The 16,253-nt window shown below is 47.8% G+C and overlaps 1 protein-coding gene across 1 annotated transcript in view; it reads right to left on the reverse strand.

Annotated features, from left to right (window-relative positions):
- The window catches only part of LOC116089501 (protein THEMIS3-like), a 41,902-nt gene extending 26,348 nt beyond the window's left edge, over positions 1–15,554 (reverse strand). Inside the window, 2 exon segments of the mRNA XM_031369005.1 lie at positions 14,178–14,312; positions 15,467–15,554. Of these exon segments, the coding sequence (XP_031224865.1) occupies positions 14,178–14,312; positions 15,467–15,554 (223 nt within the window).
- Between the last annotated feature and the right edge of the window lie 699 nt (positions 15,555–16,253).

The following is a 16,253-nucleotide window of genomic DNA, read 5'->3' on the forward strand; positions in this document are numbered from 1 at the left end:
TGAGCAAATCATGCTAACACATGTTACCTCACATGTTTACTATTTTGAGGTGAACTTCTTCAGCATTTCCTTTCAGGTAGAAGTTACTGACTGAAGCAGGTACATTTACCTGAGGCTTCCCTTTTGGGGGCTTCATTACCTATATGCAGCCATGTCTGAAAACACTAAAGGAAAAATGCCAGAAGCAAATTATGAACTTTAAATTGTTCAATATGATGAATAGCAATATGATAAGGTCTCTTGCTGTCCACCGTCTGTCCCACCCACGACGTACACGATGTTCTAGCCAGTGTGCCTGCGCTGCACTCACTCCCTGCCTGCCTGTCACTAGGTTGCTACCTCTGTGGGAATCACAGAGTTTGTTTCTAGGACTTGGAGAATGAGAGTAGAAACCCTGGTGTGGCCTCTTACTCACTGTGGGTGGGAGAGTGAACTAGTGCAACTACATTGAAAATAACTCTAGAGGTTTCTCAGCAAACAAACAAACAAAGAAAACAACAACAACAACAAAACCCAAACCTAGAAATAAGATATCATACGATGTAGCTCTATCACACGTGGGCGCATACACAGGAGACTCTATGTCAACTACAGGGATACTGTACATCCACTTCCACGGCTGCCCTTGTCACAATAGCTAGGAATAGGGTCAGCCTATACATCTATCAGCTGAGGGGTAATGAATGGATATCTACCATATACACAGTGCAATTTTATTTAGCTCTAAAGAAAAAATTGTGAAGATTTCAGGAAAATAGATGGAGCTGGAAAGATAGACAGAATGAAGTGACCCAGGCCCAGAAAGCCAGGTACTGCATGTTCTGTCATATGTACATGATGGCTTTGAAGTTCTCCTTGTTTAACTTGAATGTCGTTAGAGACCTGGAGGTGGCAAAGAGGCCATATGGGAGGGAACAAGAGGCTGTTAGTGGGGTAGAGGGAGGGATGGTGGGACATACATGCTAAGGGAAGAGAGGGAGGGACTACCTGAGTGGTCTCCTTCCCTATTGCATGCTTCCACCATGATGCAAGTGCCACACAGAGCCAGGCACCTTCAGATTGAGAACTGTGAACACATGAACCAAAACCCACAACCTAGTGACAGTCAAGCAGGCTTTCCAGTTATTTTTCTGTAGGGATTTTGCCAGAATAACAGAGGCCGATTAATGAGAGCCACAGTGAACTTAGGGAAAATAGACAGATCTGTTATCCTTGTGCAGTCAGGGCTGGAGCTCCCATTTCTTCTTTCCAGTGCATGTTGGGTGCGTGTATAAGTCTGCACTCAGTGTTTGGGTATCATGAGCTTGGCATGAATGTGCAAGAGGATGCTACTCGCTGTTTGTCCCCTCCCGTCGGAACCCCTCGTTTACGAATCGGAGATGGTTGTGCCTAATCCCAGACTCACTTTAATCTCATTCACAAGGGTTGAGTTGTGGTCTTAAAGGTTTCCCTCAATCTCCTTTTGGAAGGTGTATAAAGAGGGAAAAGCATTGTAATGATATCATCATGCATCAATCAGCCTTAAACTGTGCATGCAAGCTATCGAAGATGCTGGAGTAACTCTAAAATATGAAGAACCACGAAACCATAAGAAACCTAGAAACTGAGCCAAATACAAAGGCAAATTAGAGAAAGTCACCATTATATTCTCCTTGCTAAGTGTGCAAGCTCTATCACTTATACAGCACCAAATGCCTTCTCTGTGAGGATGGACTGCCAACGTGCTTAAGAACTTAATCACCACGCTTAACTACCAGTATATCATAAGAGAATGGTGTTTCTAATGTCTTGGCACTGTGGGTGTCAGAGGGAGACTGGGGATGACCTTGGGTTTCCTTCTCAGGGAACTGGGAACACCATCAACCACGAGGAGACGAATGGCAATAGGAGTATGTGGAGAGAGTGACGTCAGTAAATGTGCAACGGTGCCTGAGCAGGAAAGAGACAGTGAAGTTTGAAGGCATTGCCCTGATGTTGGAGCCGGAACCATGCCCTGGGCCGGCATGTATGGTTGGCTGTAACATGCTATCATGATCCAGATTTGTTCCACTGGGTGTCATCTGAGAGAAAATGGAGGCATCCTCGGCTGCGCTACCTTAGCCATGTCAACAGTGAACTCAGTGTCTAGGATCACTGTTCAATCCACCGACACCCCAAGTTCTGCCCGGTAGGAAGGCAGCTAGATCAAAGCAATCCAACTCACTGTCTCATGGCTCCTCCAGACAGTACGTTTCTCCAAGGCCCTTGGGTCTTTTTCTTGGCCTCCATGACTTCTACCCTCTGTAGACTCAAGCTGGTCTTCAAGATGACACCGTGAAGCTGAAGGGGCTACCTTCCCTGACTAACTTACAGATTTGAAGGTGGAACAGTGCAGCTGCCAGTCTTTTATTAGTTTAATGAATCTAGCCTTCTGATGACTCAAAAGGAAAATGTACTCCTGAATGCAAAGAGCTGTCAGGTTTCCATTGCTGCTGAGAAGCAGGGTGCCAGGGGGGAAAAGCATGGGTGGAGAGGCGGGACTTGGTGGTGAAGAAAAATGGCCTCTTCCATCATGTTCTGTTATGTACTTCAGGGTACAAGTCAACCATAGAACAAGTCAACCTTGGTTTCGTCTTCAGAATAAGTGTCTTAGAGATTTTCAGCTCATTCTTGGTGTCCTAGAAAGATCCTGAGCAGTACCTCTCTCCTATTTACCCCATTGCTGATGTGGACCTACGTGGTCATGTTTGAACAAATTCATAGTACAAATATGCCCTCTTCTAAAACAGACACCATGGAGATCCACATGGCCTTTACAATCAGAAAGGTTCAATCAAGCTAGCTAACATATCAGTTACATCACCAATTCATTGGTTTTTTTTTTTTTGTTAGTTTGTTTTTTTGGTAAGCATGTTTAAAATTTCAGTGACTTTGAAACACCCAAGACATTATTATACTTTGTGATCAACACGCATCACAGCAGGTCACAAAAACACTTCTATATCTTAGCTTTTTTAGATTCTACATATCAATGAGACTTCATAGCATATATCTTTCCGAATCTCCATTATTTATTTCCCTTAGCATAATGTATGTCAGTTCGGGCCACTTTGTTGCAAACGCCAGACTTTTTATCTTTATAATAGATGCATAATATTCCATCATTTATATGCATCCATCCATCCATTGATGGACACTTAAATTGCTTCAATATCTTAACAACTGTGAATCATGATGATAAAGATGATAAATATTAGTAGAAACAAATGAGTAGATGTGTTCCTGGTATATCAGAATAGACCAAAACACACACCTTCAAGAAGAAATATGGCTGTGCACTTTTTTTTTCCAGGACAGGGTTTCTCTGTGTAGCTCTGGCTGTCCTAGAACTCACTCTGTAGACCAGGCTGGCCTTGAACTCAGAAATTCGCCTGCCTCTGCCTTCCAAGTGCTGGGATTAAATGTGTGCGCCACCACCGCCCGGCCGGCTATGCGCTTTTAAGAGCCTTAAAAAACTAAGCTCCTCAGTTTTGATCAACTAGCGGTACCAAAACTGAAGCCAAAGGGGAGAGCAGTGGCCCCACAAATCTGAAGAGGTTATCAGCTGAACAGAGAAAGGGCCATTTATTTTAAATAAAAGGGCACATTGTAGGATTTTCTTGATGACCATCCAGGCTCGATGGAATGATTGAGCTTTCTGTGCCTTCCAAATGGCATGACTCACTGGATCCTTTACTTCTGCTTCCTGGAAGCCCAAGCTGACTTCCCAAGGCATGGAGTCATCCCTGTGGTTCAAATAGTCATGAGAAGACGGAGTTTGGCTCAGCTAGAATAGGAAGTAGCTGCTTCTTGGGGAGAAAGACAGTTTTGAAAACCATCGGTTCTTAATCAATCTTCCTTAGACTGTGGGAAAGAGGGTGTCTCTTCCTAGACACAGACTGACAGGAGTCCATTAGTGAGGCCTCTTCCTGCCCTGGCCATGTGACTTGACTTGCATTTATTCTTCTGAGCTTCCCAAGGAACATGGGTTTCCTTGGCCTAATCCTTCATTTCTGGTTGGTTACAAAGCACTGGCAGCTTACCGCTGGCTCACCAAACCCATCTGCATTTCACCATCATCTCGTCTGGGCGATGGTGCAGCAGTGGGGTGATATGGCTGAAACATAAAGGCACTTCTCAACCATCCCTGGGCTTCCCTGTGATGCCCCTTACACCAATGCATTTGAGTTTCAGGAGGGCAAAGCCAGTGTCAAGAGCAGTTTCTTGTTGGATGTAGGAACCAAGGGTTGGGGAGTTATTCATTCATACAACAAGCATTTATTCCCATTTATTCCTTTGTTTTTGCAGGTTTACCCGAGAACTGAACCTAACAGGATTTTATTTCCTGGAGAGGGTTTTATTATTCATCTTTGTGCTTCCTGGACAGTGTCTTGCAGCTAATATAACCATGCAGACAGTTGCCAGGGATGACGGGATGAAGAAGACCCTCCCCGATACTCCGAGCAGGGTTTTTCCTACCTTCGATCTGGCCATCCAGGCTCCCTTCTATGTCAGTTACTTGTTTTGTAGCTGTGGAAAAAGATTAAAAGATTGACAAAAGAAACTTAGGGAAGAAAGGGTTCATTTTGGCGGACAATTCAAAGGTTCCATCTATCACGGTGGGGCCTTCATATCTCGGAGAGCTTGAAGTGGTTGGTGTCACAGGGCATCAGTTGCCAGAGGGCTCAGGGCAGAGATGCTTGGCTCAGTTTGCTTTCTCCTTTCTGTCCAGTCCAGGACCCACAGTCTGTGCAGTAGAGTTGCCTTCCTGCAGCCTTCCTACCTCACCTAACCTTGTCTAGGTGGTCCTCTTCAGCCCGGCCCAGAGAGATTTCTCCAAGGTTATTGTAGATTCCGTCAAGCTGAAAGTCAAGGCTCATCATCTGCCTTCCCAATGGTCTCCTAGCAAGGTTATCATCACCTGGCACCTCTGTTGAACACAGGCCCTTGATGGGCCTCAGAGAGGCAGACTACAGAGCCCCAGCTAAGTACCCTGTGCCAAGTCCACACGCACTCACTGTGTTCAGTCACAATATTCAAACTTCTAAGATGGTTTAGTAATGGTCTCAGTTTCCCACCTAAGAAATGCCATGCATGGAAAGAGAGGAGAGCCTCTCCTGGCTGTAATCAGAATGGGGCTGAAGCCTGCAGGGCCACAGGGCTGAAGCCTGCAGGGCCACAGGGCTGAAGCCTGCAGGGCCACAGGACCACAGGGCTGAAGCCTGCAGGGCCACAGGACCACAGGGATGAAGCCTGCAGGGCCACAGGACCACAGGGATGAAGCCTGCAGGACCACGGGGCTGAAGCCTGCAGGGCCACAGGGCTGAAGCCTGCAGGGCCACAGGATTACAGGGCTGAAGCCTGCAGGACCACAGGGATGAAGCTTGCAGGACCATGGGGCTGAAGCCTGCAGGGCCACGGGGCTGAAGCCTGCAGGACCACAGGGCTGAAGCCTGCAGGACCACAGGGCTGAAGCCTGCAGGGCCACAGGGCTGAAGCCTGCAGGGCCACAGGGCTGAAGCCTGCAGGGCCACAGGATTACAGGGCTGAAGCCTGCAGGACCACAGGGATGAAGCTTGCAGGGCCACAGGATCACAGGGCTGAAGCCTGCAGGACCACGGGGCTGAAGCCTGCAGGACCACGGGGCTGAAGCCTGCAGGACCACAGAGCTGAAGCCTGCAGGACCATGGGGCTGAAGCCTGCAGGACCACAGGGATGAAGCCTGCAGGACCACAGGGATGAAGCCTGCAGGGCCACAGGACCACAGAGATGAAGCCTGCAGGACCACGGGGCTGAAGCCTGCAGGGCCATAGGATCACAGGGCTGAAGCCTGCAGGACCACGGGGCTGAAGCCTGCAGGACCACAGGGCTGAAGCCTGCAGGGCCACAGGAGAGCCTAGGCATGAGTATTGTTGTTGTTATTATTATTATTATTATTATTATTATTATTATTATTATTATTATTACATCCTGACTGCAGTTCCCCTTCCTCTTCTCCTCCCAGTCCCTCTCTGCACTGCCCCTCTCTCTCCCCCCATCCATACCTCCCTATCTATTCAGATAAAGGCAGCCTTTCCCCTGGATATCAACCAAACATGGCATATCAAGTTATAGTAAGACTAGGCATCTCCCCTCATATTAAGGCTGGATGAGGCAAGCCAGGATGAGGAAACGGGTCCCCAAAGCAGGCAGAAGCATCAGAGACAGCCCCTGCTCCTGCTCTTAGGAGTCCCACAAAAAGGAGTGATTTTTTTTTCTTACTTGTTTGTGAGTCCCTTGCCCAGGCTGGCTTTGGACTCATATGCTCTTTCCTGTAAACTGTCCAGCATTGCTAGCCAATGCATGGAGTAAAGCCCTGCTCACCCAGGAGGCAGAATTCTTTAGCTTGGCAGAATGCTGGAACTTGGAGGGCTGAAAAGGCTGTGGTAGACCAGAACTCTCTAGCTCCTCCGTCAGCTACAGGAATGAACCTGGTGCTAAGGTGGAAGGCTGTGTAACTGTTGTCTGTGGCTGTCCTCTACAGGGCTCATGACAACCTTCTGTGTTCAGAACAGCCTGGAAGAGGGGTTGCTGACCTCAACTCAAGCCTCCACGTACCTCAGTTTCTCAGCAGAGCCCAGGGTGACTGGTGATTTGGGACTGATTTATTTTACATCTTTTCTTTCACAGAGGCTCATGTATCCCTTTTTGTTCAGATTGGCAAGGACAAGGCTTTGTGTTTTGGTTACAGTACCTAGAGTAGAGACCAGATGTGCAGCGCTGGGTACACTGGAGCTTAGCAGTGAAGTTGGTGAAGCCAAGTGAACCCTCTGTCACAGAGCTCCAGAACTCCAGATGGGACCTGTCACAGCTTTGGCAGTGACTCCTTGCTTCCAGCATTCTGTTTGTCTTATAGCCCAGCAGACAGGGGTCGGGAGAACCCTCACACAGTGTCCCCTGGGATTCAGTAACTAGAGCGGAGCCAAGGAGCGTGGCTGACTCTTTCTCTGGGAAGAGTTGGCGACTCAATCAAAGTGGAGAGGATTTGATTTTTAAACATTTCTGCTCTATTCAATGTTGCCAGCCTTCCATGTTCCAACGGAGAGCTCCGCTGGGTAGGAAGACATGCCAAATGGGACACAGAGGAAGACACACCTGTGACTTAGTCATTTGTCACACGTAGGACCCTCCGTCAAGGAAGTGAACAGGGGGCTCGAGATAAAGCTTTTGTCTTTCCTGGAGACAGTGGTCGAAGCTCCTGCTCTCCATTTTTCCTCTGATCGTCATTTAGCTGACCAAACGTTACCACTCATGACTTCTGATTTATTTTAATCTCTCCCCTTTGAACTTAAGCCATCTAGTCCAGTGAAGAGGAGGCCACTGGCTTGCTGCTCATCTGGATTCACCTTGATAACATCATCGATAACACAATTCAGCTTCTACATACAAGATTCATAATGCTAAGACATAACTCCTGGCTCCTGATGTGAGTGCCAGGCCTGAAGCTGCTGCCTCGGTCCCCAACTGTGACCTGCCTATCTTGGTTCCACAGCTGGGTTCCTGATGTACTCTCCAGGCAGGTAATGATGCTGGAGATGATGCTGATATCTGGTGTGCTGAGAGGAGGAGCCGTCTAGCTGCTTCCCCGCAGGGTCTGCCTTCACCTGCTGTTCCGTTTTACAGCCCACTTCCATCCCATTGACACCAACAGACACATAAGCATGTTCTTCTGCAACCAGGCACGCGGCAATCTGGGAGGTGGGCTCCCAGAGGTCCCAGGCATGGTGCATTAGGCAGCGGGCCAGCAGGTTCCCATCCCAGAAAGCTCTCCATCTCATTAGTTTCTCCCCATACAGCAAAATGCATGGCCATCTAGGTTAGAACAATCAGGGCAGAATTGCCTGCGGTTGCAATGGGAGCTGGGCTAGATTCCTGAGGCTTTAGACAATGCTGTTCTGTGAACTGTGGCGTTTTAAAGTAGGGCTAACAGGGATGGCAAGGGCGTTTATCCCATGCCTGATTCCCTTGCTTTGTTCTGATTGAGAAGTGAGAGAGGCATGCAGGTGTCGGCCTTAGATTCTTAGCAGTCTCCAGGAAGCTCTTCTCTGGGCTTAACAGCAGAACATAACATGCTCACGGAGTAAACAGAAAGTGTATTTTGCTCTGTTATGAGTCCTGGCAGGGGCTTTGACAGTCAAATAGGATTGGAGAGTCGATGAATCTTTTTGTCTGTGAAGTTAACATACTGGACCGAAGCCTCAGCTGCTGAAGTGACGGGAAAAGGAAGGCACATGTGTATGGATAAGCAATAAATTACTGCACAAGGATATTATTGATTTTACATTTATTCACTTTTCAGCAGATCATCCGTTTCCCTAATTGGAAAGAAGCTTAGCAATCAAATAGGTAGAGGTCGATCGGGCTCCATGTTCCTGAGCTTCGGTAATTGGTTTCTATGAATTCCTGGGTTCAGCTAGATGAGGAGAATATGCTGACTGTCAACTGCCAGCCACCGTGTTAGGTCTGAGATTGGTCCCTGAAACCTGGTTTCTGAGGCATGGGAGGAAGGACACTTAACTACATCATGTCAACGTACAAAGAAGGATGAAGCTGGCCTCACAGGGGTCTTGGTCAGTCCAAATCCTGGTTGGAGGGAAAGGTAGAACCTGCCGGGCGAAGGGTAGACTTAGGCTAAGTTTGGTTCATCCACAGAGGTCCTGGTTTCCGACTGCTGGCAGGGGCTGTAGCCAGCTCGTGGAGTTAGACAGAGACTTCTGATATTGGGCTTCCAGAAGCTTCAGGGTCTGAGATCTGGGTCTGGGAAATGGGCTTCTGGAGAAAACCATAGAAAGTAGAGGAAACTATAGAAAGTAAGAGTCTTGGATTGTATCTGGATGCCATGCGCACCATGCTTCTATGCCTGTCTTCCTCCTTGTCAAGATTCCTACCCTTGAGGACACAGTGACAAGGCTTGATATTCAAAGTCAAACCTTTCTGATACTCAGACTACTGTTTAAATTTTATCGCATCTCCACACTACATCTTGAAGATGCCTAGTAACTGCCTTGCCCAGCTCACAGAACAATAGGCATGAAAGATGCTAACAAAATGGCTGGCCCTCCTTACCTACAGGTTCTATACCTTCAGACAGAACCAGCCGTGGTCAGAAGCATTTGGGGGAAAAATGATTTAGGAGGGTGAGGCAGAAGGATATCAAGGTCAAGGCCACCCTGGACTACATGATTAGACTGCTCAACAATAACAAACAAACAAACAAATCAGTACTCAACTTGTCCAGATTAACCACTTATATAATATGTATATTCTGCTAGATATTATAAATAATCTAGAAATGATCTAAAATAGATAGGATGGATACATATGATTGTATGTAATGTGACATTTTATAGAAGGTATTTGAGTAGTTAAGATTTTCCTCCTCTTTCAGGGGAAGCACATCGGTACCAATCCGTCCCACATTCTGTGGCCTCGGGGAAGTCTTGTGCTAGATGGTGTTTACATCTCCCTTCCTTTGACTGAATTATTTCTTTGGGTCAGAATGTGAGAGTGTTTTTTGTTGTTGTAGTAGTAGTTGTTGTTATGTGTATGTGTGCAAAAGTGCCTGAAGAGGCCATAAGAAAGATTCAGATTCCCTGAAGCTGATTGTAAGCCACCCAAAGTGGATGCTGGGAACTGAACTCGGGTACCCTGGAAGAGCTGCAAGTATTCTCAATCACTGAGCCATTTCTCTGATCTCAAACTCATGATCCTTCTGTCTCTGCTTCTTTGGTATATCCTACTGGTTGGCACCAGCACAGCAGACATGAGTGTAGTTGTTTGTGGGGCAGTGGCCTATTCAGGTAACTTAGGCTCAGTCGAGTCATTGGCCTTGAGCCCTGGAGCCTCAGTGGGCAGTTTCTGCTTGCAAGGTGCGGACGGAGCTCGGCTATAACTCCTGAGTCTTTGGCTCCTGTTTCAGTCACAACCCCTCACAGATGCCCTCACAGGAGATGTGTGTTCTATCAGGCAGACAATGCTCCAAGCTCCCAGCATTCTAGATGGACCCTACCCCCAGTCATCTGACCACAGCCAGGCATGCCTCTCCCCAAAGACAGATAGCCACTCCCCATACAATCTAAGGGGCAGTTTGCCCCCTCCTCCCTCTCTTGCTTCTTTTCTCCCTCTCTTGTTCTTTGTTCTTCTCTTGCCTTCTTCCTCTCTTTCTTGATATTTGTTCTATTCTCTTGCCTTCTTGCTCTCTTGCTTTCTTTTCTTTCCCTTCTCTCTCTCCTTCCTCTCCTTTTCTTCTCTCTACTTGACCGGCTTATTTTCTCTTTCCTATAATAAAAATATCTCATTTATACATTGCCTCCTTTTTAACAAATGTGCTGTGCAGCCACAGGCCTCAGCAGCAGGGAGAGAGAGAAAGAGAGAGCTCCAGGCCTTAGGGGCAAGCCATCCATGGTACAACAGTTGTTAACTATACATTTTCTGTTATGCTAAGGAAAATCGCTACACATTGAAACCAGGAAGAGAACACCGTGGACACCTCTCCAGTGCACACACAGATGCTGCATGGTTGGATTGAACATAGTGGTCCATCACACTCAGCTCCAATATACCCGGTAAGCAGAAGGACAAGTGTCCCTTCAGAAATCTCCAGGTGCAGGGTTGACGTGGGTGACCCCTGCGGCAGACACCTTTTCTAAGAAGCGCCAGCTTTTAGCTCAGAGTCATAAACTGCATGTTGCTTTATTCAGAAACTTCCTGCTCCATTTTTATACCCACCACATAGCCCTCCTTCCTCCCTTCATCTCGACACGAGATCATTTGCGCCTTGTAGCATGGGGGCTATCGACCCTGCAAGGCCTTGAAATTTTGTTTGTTCCATTCTCCAAAATGCTGCAAAAATAGTAAGGGTAGTCAATGGTGATTGATTAATATCAAAACACAGATAATGCTTGTGATTGCAATTTAAAGAGGAATGTTCTCCACTTTGATTAATCTGACCCTCTGGGCTACCCTTAACAGAGAGACACGCTAGAATGCTAATCAGGGAATGAATGCAGACAAGGAAGCAAGGCCCCAGGTGTCCAGTTCTGCCTGGCCTTCCCCAACGCTGCCCCCTGCTCTCTGACAGGCCCACGTCAGAGCAGCAGGTATGACTGCTGCTTCATCCCCAAGCTCTACTCGGTGGAGCTGTTACCACGGAGCGCTGTCCTTAACTGGCTCCTGGAACACTGCCCCTGGCAAGATTAAAACACTCTGTGCCTGCCTATCGGTGGTGGCTGGGCGAGTTGGCTAAGTAGTCACAGATTATTAGGCAGAGACCTTGCAAGGTTAGCCATGTCCCCCACCTGCCAGTAAGCAGAAGTCGCAAGGGAAGCAAGGGCGCATCTCCATCCTACCCCCCCAGCTGTGCCCCTTACAGGACCGACTGGGAGAGCTCCAAGGCTGCTCCCTTTGCCAATGTGCCCGCTTTCCCTGCTTTGTGGCCATCCTGAGGCTTCCTAGTCCCCCCCGGAGCCTCTTCTCACCCTCTCCTTGTTCACCAGTCTCACACCCAAGCCTGCAGAGAGGGTTACCACTGCCTTCTGATAAGCTCTTTAGAGCTCAGCAGGTTCCATATCACTCTGATATCGGAGCGGCAGGTCTCTGAATCTGATTGGCAGGGACAGAGTCCACACACCTGAGCCAGGAGGCTTGTCTCCTGGCTGTTCATACAGAGTCCTGTGTGTTAGGATAGTTTCTGTCCCTGCTTCCTGGGGAGGCTGGAGCTCAGAACACAGCGGTGGTGGAGAGGACAAGCAGGGGAATTGGGTTCTGGGCAGGCCTGTTGCTTGGGGGTTGGGCACTTGGAGAGGGTATCCAATCACCTGCCAGCTGCAGTTCCATCACAAAGCCTGTCCAGAAGTTCAGGTTGCCAGAGCTGGTGGAGCTAGGTGCCACCACCTCCTATGCCCTACACTTAAGCTAAAAAAATTACAGTTTAAAATAAAACCATTCTAGAGAAGAAGGGCTCCCAGAGAAGAGAAAGGCGTCGATTGTGCCTTGTACATCAGACCAGACTGACAACCTGGCCTGCATCAGTAAACACAGCCATGGAATGTGGGCTCTGGGGAACATTCCAGAAGCCTTCTTCCTTCCAAGTTAATCCAGATCCAAGATATGCTTGCCCAGAACCCTGAATAACAAAACTGATATTTTCGCTCCTTCTTTTCCAGGGAATTCATGCTTCAATCTCCACTTGTGTTCTGGGAGAGCTGGAAAGTGTGTGTCTGTACCTAGAGATGGGAGCGCTTGCACCTATGCTTAGAATGGAGAAGTCACTGGCAGCATCTTGCTGCCACTACAGTTTCCTTCACATATGTAGTATGCTGCTACATCCATGGCTTAAGCATTGTTGCATGTAGTGCCTGGAACTGGTGCTCTACTAGCTCTGACTCTGCTCCAGGAGGTGACCCTGCTACCAGCCCCCTCCCAAGACCTTTGAATCCAAGGATAAAGCACACACACGCACACACGCACATGCACACGCACGCACACACACGCACACGCACACGCACACACACACACACACACACGCACGCACACGCACACACACGCACACACGCATACAGTTTGCTACTTTATAACTTGCCTTCTAGGCACAATTGCTGGGCGTTGCTATCTCCCGCCTAGGAAAGCGTGCCCTTACCAATTTGTTATCTCTGTCTCTCTACCTGCCGTAAACTTCAGTGGCTAGTCCCACCCAGCCCTGGCCAAACATTCTTGGCCACCTGCCTGTAGCAGAGGCCACAGGCCCCAGCACAGCCTGAGACCTAACATGGTTGCTATGTTCTTCTTCCTCCAAAACATAGCAGAAAAAAGCCCTTCTCTCCTTCCTTGGTCTGCTCTTTCCTCCTGGGACCCATAAGTCCCACCTACACCTTCCATCCAGCAATTAGCCACCCCCACGCCGGCCTCCTTTTACTGACAAATCAAGAACCAATTGGGGAGTAAGCCCTTAGCATCAGAACCACCCCCTTCAAAGCACTGTAACCTTTTTTGATAAATGTTTTAGAAAGATTTGATTTGCTATTTTGTGTGTATGGGTGTTTTGCCTGCATGTATGACTATGTACCATATGCTGTGTAGCATCCAGGGAGGACAGAAGAGGGTACCAGATGCCCTGGAACTGGAGTTACAGATGGCGATGAGCCACAGTGTGAGACCTGGGAATGGAGCCCCTGACTCAAGAGCAGCCAGTGCTCTTAACCCTGAGCCCCCTTTCCAGCTCTGTCTTCCAATAATCAACAGATGAAGAAGCCATCATACATGTCCTTTGGGTCATTTCCTCAGACGTCAGCACCGTCTGCTCTGACACAGCCTTGGCACCTACCAGCCGTGCATCCTCCCAGACTTCAAGGTCAGACAGTGTCCATCAGGGGCCTTAGAACCCCCAAAGCAGCAGCAGTCACCCCCCCCCTCAGTGCTGGACGTTACTGCGCCTGCGCTCTGTGCTTTGGCCCACATTGAAGCTCTGCATTTGCCAGGACCTAAAATCCCAACCATTTCTGCCAGAGGCTCTGCCTTCCTCTTCCTCCGCTTGTATGGGCGTTATGCCCTGCACCCCCTTCTGCTCACGGTCTTCCCCTCTCTCCAGTGTTTCCTAACTGACCCCACTGGAGATACAAGAGTCATTCCTGCCGTGGTGTGTTTCGCTCATATACTCTCTTTAAATCACGACACGAGTATCTTTATACCTCTTTCATTCTCAAAACCAAACCAAGACAGCCCCGAGACTGAGCTACACTGATCATGTCTGTGGTTCTGTGGTCTTCTCCACAGTTTCTAAACAAACAGATCCAGCCCAAGAGAGAAAAGCCAGGATTTCCTCGCCACTCATCTCCGACAGGCGTGGAGTTGAGGTCCTAACCGGAGCTCAGGCAAGGAGCTCTGCAGGCTGATGTGAGTAAGCACCATCAGGAGAACTCTGCTCCAGGCACAGGATTGTGCAGTCGGCTCTGCTGGTCTGCCTCTGGCAAACTCCCACTTCCTATTGCTCCCCACTCACCATGTCCAGCTGACAACCTGCCTTCCTCTTCTGACACTTGCCAAACCGAGACCAAAATGACCTTCCATGTGTTTGTTCTCTGAAGAGCCACAGGACCAAAAAGGAAACATTTTATACCCTGTACCTTCATATCCAAGAGGTATATTGACCACGTCCAGAACTTGCTCATTGCCTTTCACTTCTGCTCTGATGTAAATTGGCTCCAGGTCAATCACCGTGATGATATCCCCTTTGGAGAATGACAGGTTTTCAAGTGACCCTGAAAGACAATAGTCGCCATGGGGGGAAAAAACCTCAAAGGTTGAAGTTATAGCCAGAGATTCACATCTAGTAGCATCTCTAGTATTTCTCTAGGAAAATGAAAGCTTTAAGTAAAATTTTAAGTAAAATTTGTTAAATATGACATGGGACGAATGGAGGTCTCTGAATAAATACAGGAAAATGACAAAGATCGATAACTGAGTACTTCAGCATCTTTTATGGAGGCAGACTCTTCAGTATGTCACTGTATGCAATTCACTTTAAAGTTAAAAATATTTGAAATAACTCCCCTCCCCCCGCCAAAGTAGCCATCATTATTTGCCTTGCCCAGCGGGCACTGCTACCACCTTGGTCATTTCCAGCAGTGAGCCCTGTTCTCCGTGTTCTTACAATGCAGGGTAAGTGGTAGATGGCCCTCTGGTGCACAGGAGGGCTCCTGACTAACCATGGGAAACCCCCTAGAGCATTGACATGATTTTTTCTTTTTTGTTATCATCAGACCAACAAAAGACAGTTTTTCAAGCTCACATTTATCCATGCCTTAGACTTCCATGTGTCAAATTGCTGTAATTTCTCCTCAGAGTGAAAAATATTCACTGCTCAAAAATAACATTTTTCCCTCTTCCTAGGCAATATTGGTGAATAGCTCCTTTCTTTCCTAGCCTTCTCTCAAATTTAAATAAATAAATAAGTAAATAGATAGATAAATAAAATAACCCTTCAAACAGCAGAAATATGTCAATTATGTTGCCAACTATGCCAACTATGTAGCAAGGAGCATTGCTAGGCAGTATATTTTATTCTGCCCATGGCTAAGGAAAATACTTTAGCAAGTAAATATGTGTCTTCCATAAACAGAACATTTTTCTCTCTCTTTTCCAATGCTCTGCCTTCTTAAAGAAATTTCTTGCCCCCTTTAAGTCATGGTATGCTAAAAAGAAATAGGTGCAGTGGTTATTTTTCTTTTCAACAGACAGATGATTCTGGTAGAAAAATGCCCGATTCTCCTTAGCCTGGCATCCCCCAACATGATCTAGACAGAGCATGACTCCCTTAACCCGCTCCCATTCCTGAAGTCTTGTGACTACATTCCCTTGGAATTTGGTGGATTATGTTTCTCCTGGTCCCCTCAGATACCCCCCTCTCTCCTACCTGAGTAGCTTCCCTGGGTCACCTCCACTTGTCTGGGCAAAGAGTTCTGATTTAAGGAACAGATATAAGAACTCCAAGTCTGCTCCATGGCCCTGGAGTTAGTTGCTTTCATCCTGCAGGATCTGGTCAGCAGTGCTCAGGGCAGGGAACGGACAGCAAAAGCGGTCTCTCAGGACCAGGTAATCAGCCACCTGATCATGACTCTGGCTGCGAGCCACATGTTACAGGGCAAAGGAGGAAGTAACCGGCTTCTCAGGAAGAAAGTTCATTGGTTCCGTGATTGACACTGGGAAGGGTAGGGCACAGGACTGTTGGGGTTGGATGCTTTTCTGAAAAGGCTCGATTGGTTTTGTAGGGAGGATCCTCTAGATTAGACAATCCCAAGCAGCATCGTATGCATCACCTGTTATCATATACATACAGTGTCCTGTCACAGCGCAGGTTCTGATCCTGAAGCTGGGGCCTAGTCGCCTGCATTTCTGCCAAGCCTCTAGAGGATACCTGATGGTTCTTAAACTACCTTTTGAGGAACAAGGTACAAGGGATGTTGTGTTTCATAAACAGACAGAAGACAAGGATATGTTTGGAGGAGGTGCGGTATGGTGTGAGGAAGGCGATACCTCTGCGGGCCCATCCCCTTCCCCCTGAGGTACCGGCCACAGCATGGATGAAGTATAGAATAGAGTTTATTTAGGGCATGGGGAGGGGGGTTGAGGGAGGAGAGAGAGAGAAAGGCAAAGAGAAAGGTAGAGAGAGAGAGAGAGAGAGAGAGAGAGAGAGAGAGAGA

The sequence above is a fragment of the Mastomys coucha genome, unplaced genomic scaffold (assembly GCF_008632895.1).
Source record: "Mastomys coucha isolate ucsf_1 unplaced genomic scaffold, UCSF_Mcou_1 pScaffold14, whole genome shotgun sequence".
Taxonomy (NCBI): Eukaryota; Metazoa; Chordata; class Mammalia; order Rodentia; family Muridae; genus Mastomys; species Mastomys coucha.